We start from the raw sequence: 14884 nt of genomic DNA, 5'->3' as shown, positions 1-14884 counted from the left end.
CCCTCTCATCTCTGAGCAGGTAGGCTCAGAGTGCTTTTCTCTGGTGTCTCGCCTCGCTCCTTTGACAACCTGAGTGCTGAGGGCGGAGCCGGCAGCTGGCTTTGCAGCACCGCCCCCGGCTCCCAGCCAATCGCGGCCCCTCTCTCCGGGGGCTGGGCAGACCCGCCGCACTCCTAGCTGCTAGTGCCGGCACTAGGCTCCAGCCGAAGACCATGCTCTGCTGCTGCCGCCGCCACCGCTGCCAGCCGCCTCGCGCGCTGGGGCTGCTGCTGCTACTGCCTCTTGGTGAGTGTGTGCAACGGGGGCCTGGCCTGGCTACCCAGGGTCGCACCCCTCTCTCCGGTCCCCGGCCAGGTTTAGGGCGTCCGTGGGAACCAGAGCGCAGCCTTCCTGAGCGCCGGGCGTCAGGGTGGAGACGCGGTGCGAGGGCTCCAGGGAGAGGATAACCTGGGGTCCGAATATGTGCCAGTGGCTTACGGACGGAAAGGGAGGGGCGGGAACAGAGCCCCGGTTGTGGGGTAAGGATCCCAAAAATTCCGCAGCCCCCCCTTCTGATAAAGAGAGACTTGGTTTCTGCCGGGACTCCCTAAACCAGCCGTGGGATCCTTGAGATCCTCTGTGAGGGTCTGGCCTGGATCTGACCCCTCTCTATCCTTTCTGGCCCCATCCGAAAAACACCTGTCTTTGGGGTTGGGATGGGCGGGCCACAGGAAGCTCATCTAAGCCACAGGAAGACTGGATACTGCCCGGGTCCCCAGGACCCCGCCCCCTTCCACCACGTCCTGGCACCTTCACCTGGACCACCCTCACAAGACCTGGGGCCTCAGAAGCTCTGAAGAAGAGCCGACCGAAGAGATGTGATGCCCCTTCCCCTGGCATGTATCCGGGTGCAGATCCCGCCTCGAAGGGGCTTGAGACAGGTGATCCCCAGACGTGCCCCTCAGTTCCCTGGGTCCTCCTTTTCACGCTGAGTCACGTCTCCAAGCGCTCTGGGTAAACAAGCCCCTGAGGGCTCAGAGGCGGGCCCGGTTCATCCTAACTACCATTCTCCACCCCCAGTCCATGTACCTCCCCTAGCAGCAGCCCCAGCGGGCCCAGGCTTCTGTGACACCATGTACCAGGGCTTCGCTGAGTGTCTCATCCGCATGGGGGACGGTATGGGCCGCGGAGGCGAGCTGGAGACCGTCTGCAGGTAAGGGTAGGTGCAAGGGTGGCGGCCCGAACCCTAACACTTTTCGCCCTGCCTAATCCGCCTAACCCCACGCCTTTAACAGGTCCTGGAATGACTTCCACGCCTGCACCTCGCGGGTCCTGTCCAGATGCCCGAAGGAGGCGGCTGCCATGTGGGAGTCACTGCAGCAAGAGGCTCGCAGGGCCCCGCACGCAGATAACTTGCACGCTCTGTGCCGCGCCTCTGTGCGCGTCCGGGAGCGCGGCGCCGGCCCTGAGACCAACCAGGAGACGCTGCGGTCCACCGCGCCCGCGTCCGCCCCGGCCCTCACGCCGCAGCTGCTGGCGGCGGCGCTCGCGCTCGCCTGCATCCTGGGGCCTCGGGCCTAGCCGCCCGCTCTGGTAGAAGCGCTTCTGCCTGCAGTCCTGCCGGGGCGGCCGCAGTCGGGGCTCTGCAGCGTGCACTCGGCTTTCATTAAAGGTATTTATATTTGTACTCAGCACCTTTCTTTCTCCTGGCTGCGAGTGGGGGGTTCCCTGAAGCTGAGCCGCAGAATGGGTTCCTGGGATGGGCGGGCCTGGGAGCCACCTCAGGGGACTCAATCTTTCTTCTCACAGACATCTCTTTCCTGGCGGCTGCACAGAACTTTCCGTTACATGCAGCTCCCAGAAGCTCCTGTAGAGACCCAAGGTTCACCAGCACACATAGCCCTTTCTCAGCCCTCCCAGACTAGTTGGGGTGGGGGTGGGGTGGGGGCAGCAGGTCGGTAGGGCAGGAGTTCTCATCCCCGCACTCCTAGCCCGGCCCCTCCTATCTTGGTTCCTAGGGGGTGGGTGATGTACTGGAGTGTCCCTGCTCCACCCGGGCCAGTCCATCCTCCTTCCCCAGCTCAGTCCATCCCCGTTCTACCACCTCAGCCTTCAAGACACAGCTCAGACTATGTGCCGTGTCCCCTCCTCTCTGGGGTTCTGAACTATCTGAGGGGGGCCTGTTCCAGAAGGTGGGAAGCCCCTGTTGGAGTCCACATTCAAGCTGCTGATATGACCTGGAGCTGCAGAAACTAGGGTCACAATGAGGGTTCTTCTGGCCTCTGCTCCTCACAAGCTTCTTCTTTGAGAAGAGGTGTTCAGTGAGAAGTCTAAATCCCAGAAGGCTTTCTGAAGCAGTGTCATGAGGGCAGGAAGTGTGTGAGGACCTCCTGCTCATCCTGGTGGAGAGGAAGGACAAGAATCAGCATGGGCAGAATCCTGAGGGAAGGAGGAGACCTCAGAGAGGATGGGACTAGCCAGGTCCCTAAACTCCTTTGATCAGCCCTCTACTCTCTACCACTACCTCCAACACCCTATTCTAAGCCACCACCCCTGACTTGTGTGGACACTGCTATGGCCTCCTCATTGGCTTCTATTCTTGCTCCTTCCACTTGATTCTCCGCTTTCTAAATTGGAAAACAGATCCCAATGTTAAGCTCCTTCTCCTTGTCTACAAGGCCCTACAGAAGTCAGCTCTGCCCACAGCTTAGACCCCTCCTGAAACATCGCTCTGTGGGAGCACAGAGCAGCCACCTTCCCAGTCTTTGGAGTCAGGGGAAGTTTCAGAGAAGGGGCACTCAAACAGAGGGTAATAGGAAGTAAGGATGCAAGACCAGCAGGTGATGGTGGTGGAGGATAGGCGGACTGGGGTTGGAGAAGTCCAAAGGAATCAGCTAGGAAGGAGAGGAACGGTGGCAGCCCAGAGTTAAGCAGCCCAAGCTGGGAGGTTCCCCCTAACCCCACCCCCCACCCCAAGAACAGAGTCAGGCTTGATGAGATCCTTGCTTAGGCTCTAGGGTGACAGGTTTCTCCAGAGACCTCCATCCAGGTGTATAGGAGGCGTACCTTTTCTATGCTTCCCAAACACCCTCCCATTCTGGCTAGCTCAGATGCCTCAATGAACTACCTCTCTGTATCCTGACTCTACCTGTGCTCCTGTGCTTCAGCCACCTAGACTTTTATCCCCATGTCTATCTCCCAGTCACTCATTACCCATCTTCTCAAATCACATGAAGGAGAAAGTTCAGGAAAAAACCCCTGTCAGATATGACCCCTTTGATCTGTTTCCAGTAGCTATATATGAATCAACAGAATTTTCCAGAAGGAAAGGTCAGCTTTCCATACCTCTGAATCTGTGTATATCTATTCTCTATGCTCAGAATACCCTCCCCCATTTCTGCCTGGGAAACTCCTACTCTTTGTCAGCATCACCTCCAGGAAGTCTTCCCTAACCCTGACCTCAATCTAGATCAGAAGCCTTCTATAGGTCCACACCTGGGCTCTCTCCTGTCTCAGCAATGATAGCACTGCTGGGTCCTTGTCACTGTCTGGGTCCGGGTCAGAATTCTCCACTATGAGCTACCCAAGGACAGGACCCTGTCAGAGTTCTCATTGTGTTTCCAGCACTCTGCCTTGAACTGGATAAAAGGTGCACTTGTGGGAGTGTGTAGAACGAAAGTTAAAATCTCTAAGTCTAGCACAGGAAGCATTCTAGTCAGCAAGAGCTTGGACTGATAATGGCCCCGGTGTGTGGAGGATGCATCAGTGTGGGGTGGCCCCCTCAGCCTATACATACTGCTGGGAGGGATGGTGCTGGTGCTCCACACCCCAAGGGTCTTCTTAGAGACACTCTTGGTGAGTGGCCAGGAGCAGCCTGCTTTCAGGAGCAGGGGCCCTGCTGCTCTAGCCAGTTATCACGAGGATTACCATCCTCCTGCTGTGACCTACTTTCCCCTGGTTTTTGCTCCCTAAGTCCGTGCTCTTCCCTGGAACTGAATGATCTGGAGTGTGTTTTTTTGTGGGGGAGGGCAGGCTGAGGGCACAGAATCTGCTCTCTGGCTAGAGGCTTAAGGGCTTTGTGCATTTTATCCCATAGCTTGAAGAGAGGGGTAGGCTGATAGCCAAACTGACTGGGCCCTCGGCACAGATGCCCAGGCCAGGGCATCATGGTGATCATGTTCCTCACATTTGCAGCTCTGCAAACAAGGAGAAGCATATTGTTCAAGGAAGAGCCTAGGGGCTGGATGTCCTGAATTCCAGTCCCCTATTCACCATCAACATAGCTGGTCACCTCAGGGCCTCAGGCTCTTCACCAGAGCCCAGACCAGCACCTGCACAGAGTAAGGGCTCAATAAATATTTGTTGAATTAATTTGATGAATGTCTGTAAAATGAGGTGTTGTGTGGATTCCTGAGCCCCATCAACTCCGGAATTCAATATTACTTTTAACCCTGACAACAACTCTGAGGTCAGGATTATGATCTCCATTAGACAGATAAGAAAAGTGAGTCTTAGGGAGGGAACATGTCTTGCCTAAGGTCACACAGCTATGGAAGTGTTAGAGCTGGGATTTGATCCCAGGTTTGTCTGGTTCCAAAGTCCATGCCCTTAATCATCACACTAGTTTTGGAAACAATTTTTTAACAATTTTATTTTTTTAATGAAATCTTGTATGAAACTCTACCACATAAAACAGACAAAATGCTGTTTTATTGGTGTTAATGTGTTTTTAAATTTAAAGTATAACATCGGCTTATACAAAAACGGTTCCAGGTGCACAGTAAGTGCTCAATAAAGATTTGCTGAATAAATGAACTGACTGAAATGCGGACGATGGATGGAGGCTACAATCTCCTTATCACCTGCAGCATCTGATTTTTTCCCCTGCAATTTGGTTTGATAGTAGAGTAAAACAATTCTCCTATAGAGAAGCCACTGTGAGTGGTAACAATTTTTCTTTACATCTGCCTGCTTTGCAGTCTCAGGACACACTTAAATTCAATAACAACAAAAATAAAATTTAAAAAAACAAAAAAAGTTACACGGAAACCGGCCGAAGACTGATCTCACCAATCCCCAAGTTAACTATTTGCAACTCCAATGTAATGGAGGCCAAAATAACATATCTGAGTTCCTGAATTATTTTAATTATAGTTTAAAAAAATAGCTGTTGTTAATGGAATTTAAATCAATACTTTGTGGAGTTGCATAGACACTTCCAAAAACCTCTACTGAAACGCTCTACGTTTCCAACCTCCACTACAGAATCCCTTTCCCGGGCACGAGAAACTGTCTCCGGTCTGCCCGCGGCCCCTCCCTTTCCTATTGCAGATCCAGCTCGCAGCCTATGCTAGAGCTACTTTGAGTGACCGATAGACCCATCCCCGAGTAGACAGCCTGTCCCCGCCCCGAAGGCGTGGATTGGCCGGCTACGCGGGGAGCGCCGCCATTCGCGTAGCCGGGCCCTCCAGAGTCTCCGCCCCCGGCCAGCCCCGTGGGCGGCCCGAGTTTGTTTTGGCGTCTGGCGCGCGCTGTGATGACGCCACGACGCTGACGCCTGAGGATGGCGGCAGCGGTGGCGGTGGCTGTGGCAGCGGTGGCGGCGGCCGTGGCCGCGGCCCGGAGACGGTCGGCAGAGCCGCCGAGACGCCAAAGACTCCGCCGCCCGCGCGAGGTGAGAAGACCCGGCCTAGAGTGATGGCCCGACGGGTGGGAGGGGCGGACAAGCTGATGCCACAGTCGCTTCCTGGCGCACCGGGGCCTTTTCCTGCTCCTGCCGAGCCCGGAGTCGTCGGCCTATGCCCGGCGCGCCGGGGCCTACGGGGCCGGGAAGCAGGCCGGGCGATGACCGCTCGGGGTCCCCGGTGTCCGAGGCTGGACTGGTCTCGAAACGTACTGCCGCCCTGGGTAGCCTGTCTTTGGGGCCGTGTGGGCCTGGTGCTCAGCCGTCCCATGTCCAGAGCGGGTCAGAGTGAACTAACCCGCTTGCCCTGATTGCCTTCTCGCGTCCGGTGCTTGCTCCACACCCTTCTTTTGCGACCGAACGTCAGCGGTCGGCGGGGCAGCTGACTGCTTCCTTGTACAGGCCTGAGTCCCTCTGGGTCGCCTGCCCAGCAAGCCTGTCATTCCTGTGCCGGCAAGAGGAAGCCCCGCCCGCGACACTGGTCCCCCTACATGAAGCTGGGAAGTGATAATTCCCCCCTGAAAATCTGAATAAATTCTCCACTGCCTAAAACTGGCCCATTGGCCCCTACAGGATAAAGGCCAAGCTTCTTGGCCAGGCATTCAGGGCTTTTCATAGTCTGGTAGAGGCCTAGCCTTGCAGTAAACACCTGGACACTTTTGCACTCTGTTTATGCTTCTGTTAGTCTGTGGTTTAATACCCTTAATCTTTAGATATGCAGTTTTCTCAGTTTGTAATGTCTTCCTTCTACTCCACCCCCACCCACCAGCATGGGAAACTTTTATCTGTCCTTTAAGATCCACCCTAGATGTGACTTCCTTGAAAAAGCCTCCCTCACCCGCACTTAACCATTGACTCCTCTATACCTTTATCCATGCTGCTAATGTTGAGCATATCATGTTGTGTCGCATAATGGTAAGCCTTTTGAGGGTGAGTGTTGTTGACTGTCTTCTGCCTGTAGCTGAATGGTCTGGCTTTGTGTCTGGCATGAAGTAGGTGCTCCAGAAATGTCTGCTGAATAAACTGGGATAGGTTGCTGATTTAAGAATGGACTTTGAAAGATTTAGCTGCCTTATTGAGCACCTATCAGGGGCCAGGACCTGAGATGTTGTTGTTGTTAGGTGCCATTGAGTTGGTTCTGACCCCCAGGTTGTATAACAAAATGAAATGTTGCCCAGTTCTGCACCGTCCTCACAATTGTAGCTATGTTTGAGTCTATTGTTACACCTGAGAGGAGCACAGCAAAAGTGTATTGTGTGCGTGCGTGCGTGTGTGTGTGTGTGTGTGTGTGTGTGTGTTTGTATGTGTGTATTCCCCGTGGGTTTGGTAGGAGGTATAGCCTTTTTAACCTTGATGGTCTAAAATTTCTTGGGGGTGTTTTTCATTATACAGATTCACTCCCCGAGATTCTGATAGAGAATTTCTTCAGTGGGAAGCTCCCCAGTTGACTTTACTGTGCCCTGGTTGAAAATCTTTGTCATTGCCTCAGGAAGCCGTTGTCCTCTCCTTTGTCCAGTGAGAAGGACTGGCTGTGCCTGTGGACTCCTGTTGCAGTCTCACTGCCCATACCTTGGGGATGCAGTACAGTTTGGTGGTTAGAAGCATGGACTTTAGAGTCAGAGAGATCTGAATTCAATTCCTGGCTTTTGTGGGTTCTTGAGGTTCTTTGAGTCTTAGTTTCCTCATTACAAAACAATGGTAATCATTCCTTTCATGAGGTTGCAGTGAGTTTTGAGATAGTGCATACAAGATGCTTAGCACAGTTGGGACTCAGTAAATGGAAGCCACTGTTACTAATGACTGCTCTTCCCAGAGTGTGTCCCTTGTCAAAAGGAAGTCTCACCTTAATGAGCCTGTTTGCTCTTTGGACTGAGCCGCATGTAGGAAGTGGCCTTGTGGTATGTGACTTCTTTTAGGTCATTTCTGGTCATCAAGGAAGACTCTGACAAAACTGCAGGGCAGTTGGAGTTGGCCATTCCCCTAGAAGAGATTTGGAATGCTGACTCACCAGAGTTTGCTGAAAAAGCACATTGTCCAGGTCTAATTGCAGTTCCTTCGCCTGTTAAGTTGTATACATGAGCTGGAGAAAGTGCAGCCTTCAGGAAACCCATTTGCCTCTGACACTGAGCTAGAGTTGTGCCTCTCCTCAGGTTTGCTTGACCCCTGGAACAGAATGCCCTTGTGGTTCCTAGTGTCCATGGAATCTGAAATAGATGCTGGAGTTCTCTGTCAGGCACAGGTTCATAGTTAAATGAGCAAGACTTTGGTTTGACCTTCTGTTTTACTTTATAAGCATGAGCATGTTATACAGGCAACTTTGATCTTCTTCAGAGTTTCCCAACTGTGTGATGTAAATGGGGTATAGGTGTGCCAAAGTATTGATCCTTAAGCTTCCGGGTAGCTGAGAACAGCTGACTTCATTGACCCCAGGGTGCTGTATAATAGTATCATTCTCTATGTGTAATGTGGCATGAAACAATTTGGGAAGTATAGCCCTGGAAGAAGGGAAGCAATTCCTGCTCGTTGAGAGCTGGAGAGAAACTTATTTATTTGAACTCTTTCCTTCCAAGAATCTTACTCAGTGAGTATTAAGCCAGTTTGTGTTGGCTAGTTCATCACTGAGCTAATTCTTAGTACATTCCTCTGTTGCCATGGTGTCTCATGTGATGCTCAGGGAGAAAAATGTGGTGTTTTCATTTGCTTGGGGGAAGATCATCTCAGAGGGCTTGAAGTGGCTTCTCAAGGTATTATAAGAGTAATGGATTAAGGGACTGTTAGTGTGGAACCATCTGGACTGTACGTTCCTTGAGAGCAGGGACTGTGGCTGCCTTCTTTTTGTCTGTCACAGCCTGGCAGAGTTCCTGGCCCATAGCAGGAACTCAGTAAATACTTGTGGGTTGAAAGTTGGGAGTTTGGAAGAACTACAGGTACATTGCTAGAGTCTGTATTTCTGGTGACAGGGTGGGTACTGGGTAGGATGCCTTAAATGGAGTTTGGGTCATGGTAAAATGAGGACACAGCAGACTTTTGAACTTCTCTCCCCCTTTTAGCCCTAAGATGGAAGGAGGTCTCAGCTCACCAACTCTTACTATGCAGAGCAGTGTCCTTAAAGTAAGTGTAGGACCCCAGAGTGACTCTATTCTAAAAAGAAAGCATACAAATTTTGATTATAAATGATATTCTTAAAAGTTAAAACATCACAGGAGTGAGTAATGTGGACAGTGCCTTCTAGACACAATCTCCATAATAGGTTGGTTTATATTCCTCCAGCTTTTTTTCTTATGCATGTACTAGTATATACATTTCTAATATTTCTATTAAAATAACTTTTAAAACTATAATATGTGCTAATGATTTTTAAAATATAGCAACAGTACAGAAGTATGTAAAGTGAGAAGTACAAGTCTTCTTTCTACCTGTCCTGCTCACATTCCCATACCCCAGAGGCAGTCACTGTTAATGGTTTCTCTTGTACGCTTTCAGAATTTTTTTTTTTCATAAACAGGTCTATAACTTTTTTTTTTTAAATCCCTCATTGGGCATGCTCTTTACATACTCTTTTGAACTACTTGACGATACATCATGGTCATGGATTCTGGCACATAGCCACTTGATATAATTGCTCAGTGACTGATATACTTCTTTCCTTGCCAGTTGTCTTGGTCATCTAGTGTTATTATAACAGAAATATCATAAGTGGATAGCTTTAACAAAGATAAACTTATTTTCTCACAGTCTAGTAGCTACAAGTCTAAATTTAGGGTGTCAGCTCCAGGGGAAGGCTTTTTCTCTCTGTTGGCTCTGGAGGAAGGTCTTTGTCATCAATCTTTTCTTGGTCTGGGAGCATCTCAGTGCAGGAACCTCAGGTCTAAAGGACACGCTTTGCTCCTGGCACTGCTTTTTTGGTGGTAAGAGGTCCCCATGTTTCTCTGCTTGCTTTTCTCTTTTATGTCTCAGGAGAGACTGGCTTAAGACACTATCTAATCTTCTAGATCTCATCAGTATAACTGCTGTTAATTAATTTTATTACATCATAGTTGTAGAATTTACAACACACAGGGAAATCACATCAGATGACAAAATGGTAGACAGTCATACAGTACTGGGAATCATGACCTAGCCAAGTTGACAGACATTTTTAGGGGGCACAGTTCAATCTATGACACCAGTATATGTGGATTTAGCGCATTCTTTTCAACAGCTGCAGAGTATTCCATTATATAGTTATATATTAGTTTATTTAATTATTCTCTTATTGATGGATTTTTGGGTTGTTGCCAGTTGTTCATTATTTTAAAGAGTGCTGCCATGAACTTTCTTGTACACATGTATCTTTGTTCACTTATGGAAGTGGTTTTGTAGTCTTATTTCTGGAAGTGGAATTGCTAAGTCCCATGTTAGTTTCCCTGTTTCAGAAAGCAGAATCATATAGTTCACCCTAAGGCCACAGAGGTCATTGTTTGAGGGTCTTGTCTAAAGTGACAGGGTTTCTTGCATGGTATTTCTGCTTGCCTCATGATGGTTACACATTTTTGGGATTACTGAGAGATTACTACCTACTTCATTTTGGTGACAGTCTTTCAAAATATGGGAGCAGAATATAGAGATCTTTGCAGGTGAAAGGTTATGAAGCTTTGTGAAAAATCTTGGGGAATGGTGTTGGGGAGGGCTAGGTGCCTCTGGGCTCCTGCCTGGGAGACATCCACAGACCAGGCCTCTTGTGGCCAGGAAGTTGTTTCAGGATCCACCCTTGCCCTTCTGCTCCTGGGCCCCCATCCTTCCCAACAGATAGGATCAGGTCTGGCAGCTTGTGGAAAACCTTGCTTTGGAGTTCAGATAACAATCTGTAAGACCCAAACAAACCTAAGAGCTTGAGCTTTCTTCCTTGTTCAGGACGTTTACACATGCGCCCAAAGAGCATGGCTCTGGTTTAACCACCAGTCTGGCTTCTTCATGCCACTTGAAAATTTCTGAGGTTCTGGGATTGTTGCCTTGCAGCAAGTAGAAATAGGAGAGCCAGACCACCTTTCATTCATTGTTAACAAACACTGAATGCTTGCTCTGAGCTCAGCACTTTGCTGGGTGTCAAGGGGCTTCTGGAAACCTGAGAAGTGGCCCCTTGCCTCAAGGGGCTGACAACTGGAGTGATTAAAGGCAGTCTAGACTAGAGCAGTGAGCAGTGGGACCCAGGTTGTACTTGGAATGGAGGTTTAAGAAGATGGACCCTTTAGAAGAGGTCCTCAGTAAAGTTATGTTGACTCACTGACTCAGTGTATAAGGAAGGATTGAGGCCTTGACCTAGTGAGGCTGAGCTCTGCTGGCCCCAGGCACTTCCTTCCTGTGTGGTAGAAGGAACCCTGTCTGGGGAGCCAAATTTGTTTCCATTCTCAGCCACCACTATCTGAGTGGCTTTGGACAAGTCACTTCTTTCTCTCTCTTACCCTGTCATTTGTGCAGCATGTCAGTGAGGACAACAGTACTGTATGTTCATGCCCACTGCCACAATCCTTCCAAAGCACTGCCTTCCTTGAGGAGTGCTTTGGACTAGACTAGGAGTTGAGGGTGTGGAGGCAGAAACTAGAGAGTTGGGTACTTTTTGTAAGATGTGTTAGGGTTGGTGTTGTGAAAGGGAATAGTGACTCACTACAGCTGGCATACTGTGACCCTCCTGGGAATCTCTTCCTGTGGCTTTCGTCACTCACCCTTGTCACGCCTATTCTAGTCACTGTGCTACGGGCACACAGGAGAGCTGGGACAGGAAAGCCTCTGCCCTCCTTTCCAGAAGAGATTTTGCTGGCCACTTCCCTGTCCCTGTGTCTGCCTATTCACTAAACCAGCATGGAAAGAGGATTTAACAGATGTCACTGGAATGCAGAACAGCTGTGATCACCTGGAGGCTATTGCCCATGCCCTCTCCCTCAGAGCTGGTACCCTCTCTCTTCCACTCAATCTGTAGTTGGGAACGTTAAGTACCAGCATCAGTCTGGCTTTGGAGAGTTTCTGATTGGAATGAATGCAAGAGAAACTATGCCCAGGAAGGAAGAAGGAAGATCAGAGAGGGAAAATCCTTGACTCTCTTACTACTGACTTTAGGTCCCTGTGGAGGCTTTGTTTGTTTAAAGTGAGAATTCAGGCTTCTTCATTTGTAAGCCTTAGTTTTTCTCATCAGGACCAGACTCAGTATGCGTATTTAAACAAAAAGCCACTGCGTACGCCTGGAGACAACCATTTATTTTGTGAATCTAGCGTTCAACTTCCTCAGCAGGAAGAAGTGACCTCTAAGTGGCTGTGCTTTAGCCTGGTGGCCTGGGGCTCCCACTGCAGTTTGTCTTCCCTCTGAATGGTGGTAAATGTTGTTTACTGACTGGTCTTGGGGCTCAGGGCTCAGGGGCCTCTGTTCTGCTTCAGGAATATTGGCTTAAGAACTATTCTTTTCCTGAACTTCAACCCTTTACTGCACTGAGGTCTTGTATTTTCCCTGAAGGAGTTGATGAGTCCGCAGAATTCCAGAGTCCATAGTTCTAATCGTTGGCTTCTATGAAAAGGAACCTAGATTCTAAATGCCTTTGTTTAAACATTATTTCCTAAGTCACCGTGTAGAGCCGTGTGGGAACTGCAGCAGTCCTGAAGAGTCTTGTGTTGGTGGAAGAATCCTTTTCTCTCCTGTACGGAAAGACACATCTCATTCTGCTGAGTGTCATATTGACATACTAAAACCTGAGCCCTTGATCTATGGTCTCCAAACTCCTCCTGTTTATCTGATGGATTTTTAATCAAGGTCGTGGGTATATTTCAGTGATAAGTTTGTTCTTTGAAAGAGTTGGTCACATTGGTCGGTGTCTGCCTCACCACCTTGAATTCAGGCCTTTGACTCATTGTAATCTGATGGCCTCTGTGGGTTCTCTGTGACCCCCAAGGTACCACAGCAAAACTTGCCTGGGTCTCCCTCTGCTGCCTTTGATGGGATTGGTTGCTAGCTTCACAAGGGGGTGAGGTGGGGGTGTAGATGTTGTCCCTTTGGCTCCAAGCACCATCCATCAGCAGCCATGGAATTGCTAGCCCTTACCTCTTTTCAAAAGTCGGATTCTACATCTAGCACCCATAGTAAATGTCACTTGAATGCTCCGTATGCACTAAACCCATCCCATACCTGTGCCTCCTGCTGCACTCCTGACCCTTCTGCCCAGAAGCCCAAGCCAGGGGCTGGAGTGCCACCCTCAGTCCTACCTTCCAGCCACTATATCCAGCTTCCAGTCCCTGTCAGTTCTGCTGCTGACATCTCTTGATTCCATCTCACTGTCGGGGGCATCAGCCTCTTCACTAGTCCCGTTGGTCCACTTTTACCCTCCTCCAGTCCAACCTCACAACTTTCTAAGCACAGATCTAATCACTTCACTCTCCTTGTGAAACCCTGTAGTAGCTCCCTGTCACCTCACAGGAAGGCCCCATCTTCTCACCATAACTTGTGTTCCTCTTCATTACCTGGTTCCTGCTAAACTTCTAGAACTTTATCCACCCCAATTCTGGCTTTTTGACACCAAACTGCCCATTCCCAGGCCCAGGGTGCTACTCTGGTCCTCTGGACCTTTGAGTGTATTATTCTCTCCGCTGGAAACACCATTACCACTTTTCCTCACCGGACTCATTCTTGCTTCAAGATTCAGCTTGGAGGTGATCACTTCCTTCAGGAAGCTTTCCCTAATTCTTGTGTCACTCTACATGTATCTACTACTGTTTCTCAAACTTAATACTTACCCTTCTATATTGAGATTATCTGTGTTTGTGCTTGTGTCTTCCTTTAGACTGTGAGTTTATTGACCATGTTCTGTTTGTTTTGTAAAATATAACCTACATTGAACCATGTTTTATTCATTCTTGTATCCCCAGAACCTAGTAGATGATCGATAAATGTTTGATCTGAATTGATCATTTCACTCCCAGTTCTGTATGTAATAGTTAATAGGAAATTCTCAGCTCTTTTCTTCAATCCATGAGCCCTCAGATGGACTTAGAGAAGGGCAGTCATGGATAGAAAGGTGGTGACCTCTGGAAAGCATTCCCTCCAGCACTTCACCTTGTCCAGGGCCCCACCGGTCCCAGGGCATTTGTGGGCATTAATCTCTGTCTAGGAAGCAAATGGGGAAGGCTGCTGGATCCTTATCCCAAGGCACAAGGGTACCCTTGTCTACATCCTGAGCCACATCTGGATGGAGCTGCCAGTGTCCCTCTGCTGCCGCTGATGTTCTCTGAGCCCTAGCCTCCCTCGCTGTGCCTCTTTAACGAGGCCCAGGCTAGTTTGGTGGCTACTGGATAGCAGTATGCTGAAGCTTGTGGTCTCAGGTTCACTGGGATTGATTCTAGCCATTTCTGGGCCTTCTGTGGGATTTCAGCCATCCATGTAGTGAACTAGAGAAGTGAGCGATCTGGAACAGGGTGTTACAGAAGATGGTGCATTAGCAAAGTAGTAGACGCCACCCAGGAAAGAGTGAGAGTGGGACAGAGACCCAGGGCAGTGGGTTGTTGTTTTTGTTTGTTGTGCGGGGTGGGTAGAGGGGAGTGGGGAGGGGGTCAGGCAACCCCTGCAGTAGGGCCAGGACTCAGGACCCCTGCAGGAGGCCTAGAGGGCCAGGACTCAGGATATCCATGAGAGAGGCCTTAGAGAAGCAACTTTCTGAGCCCCAGTGGTGATGGTGTTGGAGAGATGACCTAACAGTCCACACCCCCATTTCAGAAAAGATGAGTCAGAAGAACTAGATGGTGCCCGGCTACCACCAATGAACATCCTGACAGGGAACACAACAGGGGGTCCCTGATGGAGCAGTAGAACGATGGGATGCAGAACTCAAATACTAGTAAGAAGACCAGACTTAATGGTCTGACTAAGACTGGAGGTACCCTGGAAAGCATGGCCCCTGGTCTCTCCATCACCCCAGAACTAAAACAGTTTCCGAGGCCAACTCTTCAGATGGATTGGACCGGACTGTGGGACATAAAAGTGATACTCGTGAAGAATGTGCCTCTTAGAAAAGTAGATATAAGAGACCAAAGGGGCGGCTTCTGTCCAGAGGTAAGAGGGGAAGGCAGAGAGAGTTAGGAGCTGGTTGAATGTTCATGGGGAATCAGGGGCGGAGGGGAGGAGTGTGCTGTTGCAGAATCGGGTGAGCGGTTGGGATCTCATAACAATGTATGTTAAAAAAAAAAAAATTCTGTATGGGAGACTAA

The 14884-nt window shown here is 49.7% G+C and overlaps 2 protein-coding genes across 2 annotated transcripts in view; both read left to right on the top strand.

Annotated features, from left to right (window-relative positions):
• Positions 1–212: 212 nt before the first annotated feature.
• Positions 213–1560, top strand: NRN1L (neuritin 1 like). Its single transcript, XM_004371648.1, has 3 exons — positions 213–285; positions 1060–1192; positions 1275–1560. The coding sequence occupies exons 1-3, from the start codon at positions 213–215 to the stop codon at positions 1558–1560; spliced, it is 492 nt and encodes a 163-aa protein (XP_004371705.1).
• Positions 1561–5531: 3971 nt separating this feature from the next.
• PSKH1 (protein serine kinase H1) overlaps positions 5532–14884 on the top strand; it is a 27254-nt gene continuing 17901 nt past the window's right edge. Inside the window, exon 1 of the mRNA XM_004371471.2 lies at positions 5532–5653. The gene's annotated coding sequence lies outside the window, so the exon portion shown is untranslated. The remainder of the gene's footprint in view (positions 5654–14884) is intronic.

The sequence above is a fragment of the Trichechus manatus genome, unplaced genomic scaffold (genome assembly GCF_000243295.1).
Source record: "Trichechus manatus latirostris isolate Lorelei unplaced genomic scaffold, TriManLat1.0 scaffold00014, whole genome shotgun sequence".
NCBI classification, from domain to species: Eukaryota; Metazoa; Chordata; class Mammalia; order Sirenia; family Trichechidae; genus Trichechus; species Trichechus manatus.
The sequence above is the reverse complement of the archived record's forward strand: the minus strand, read 5'-3'. Positions and strand labels throughout refer to the sequence as shown.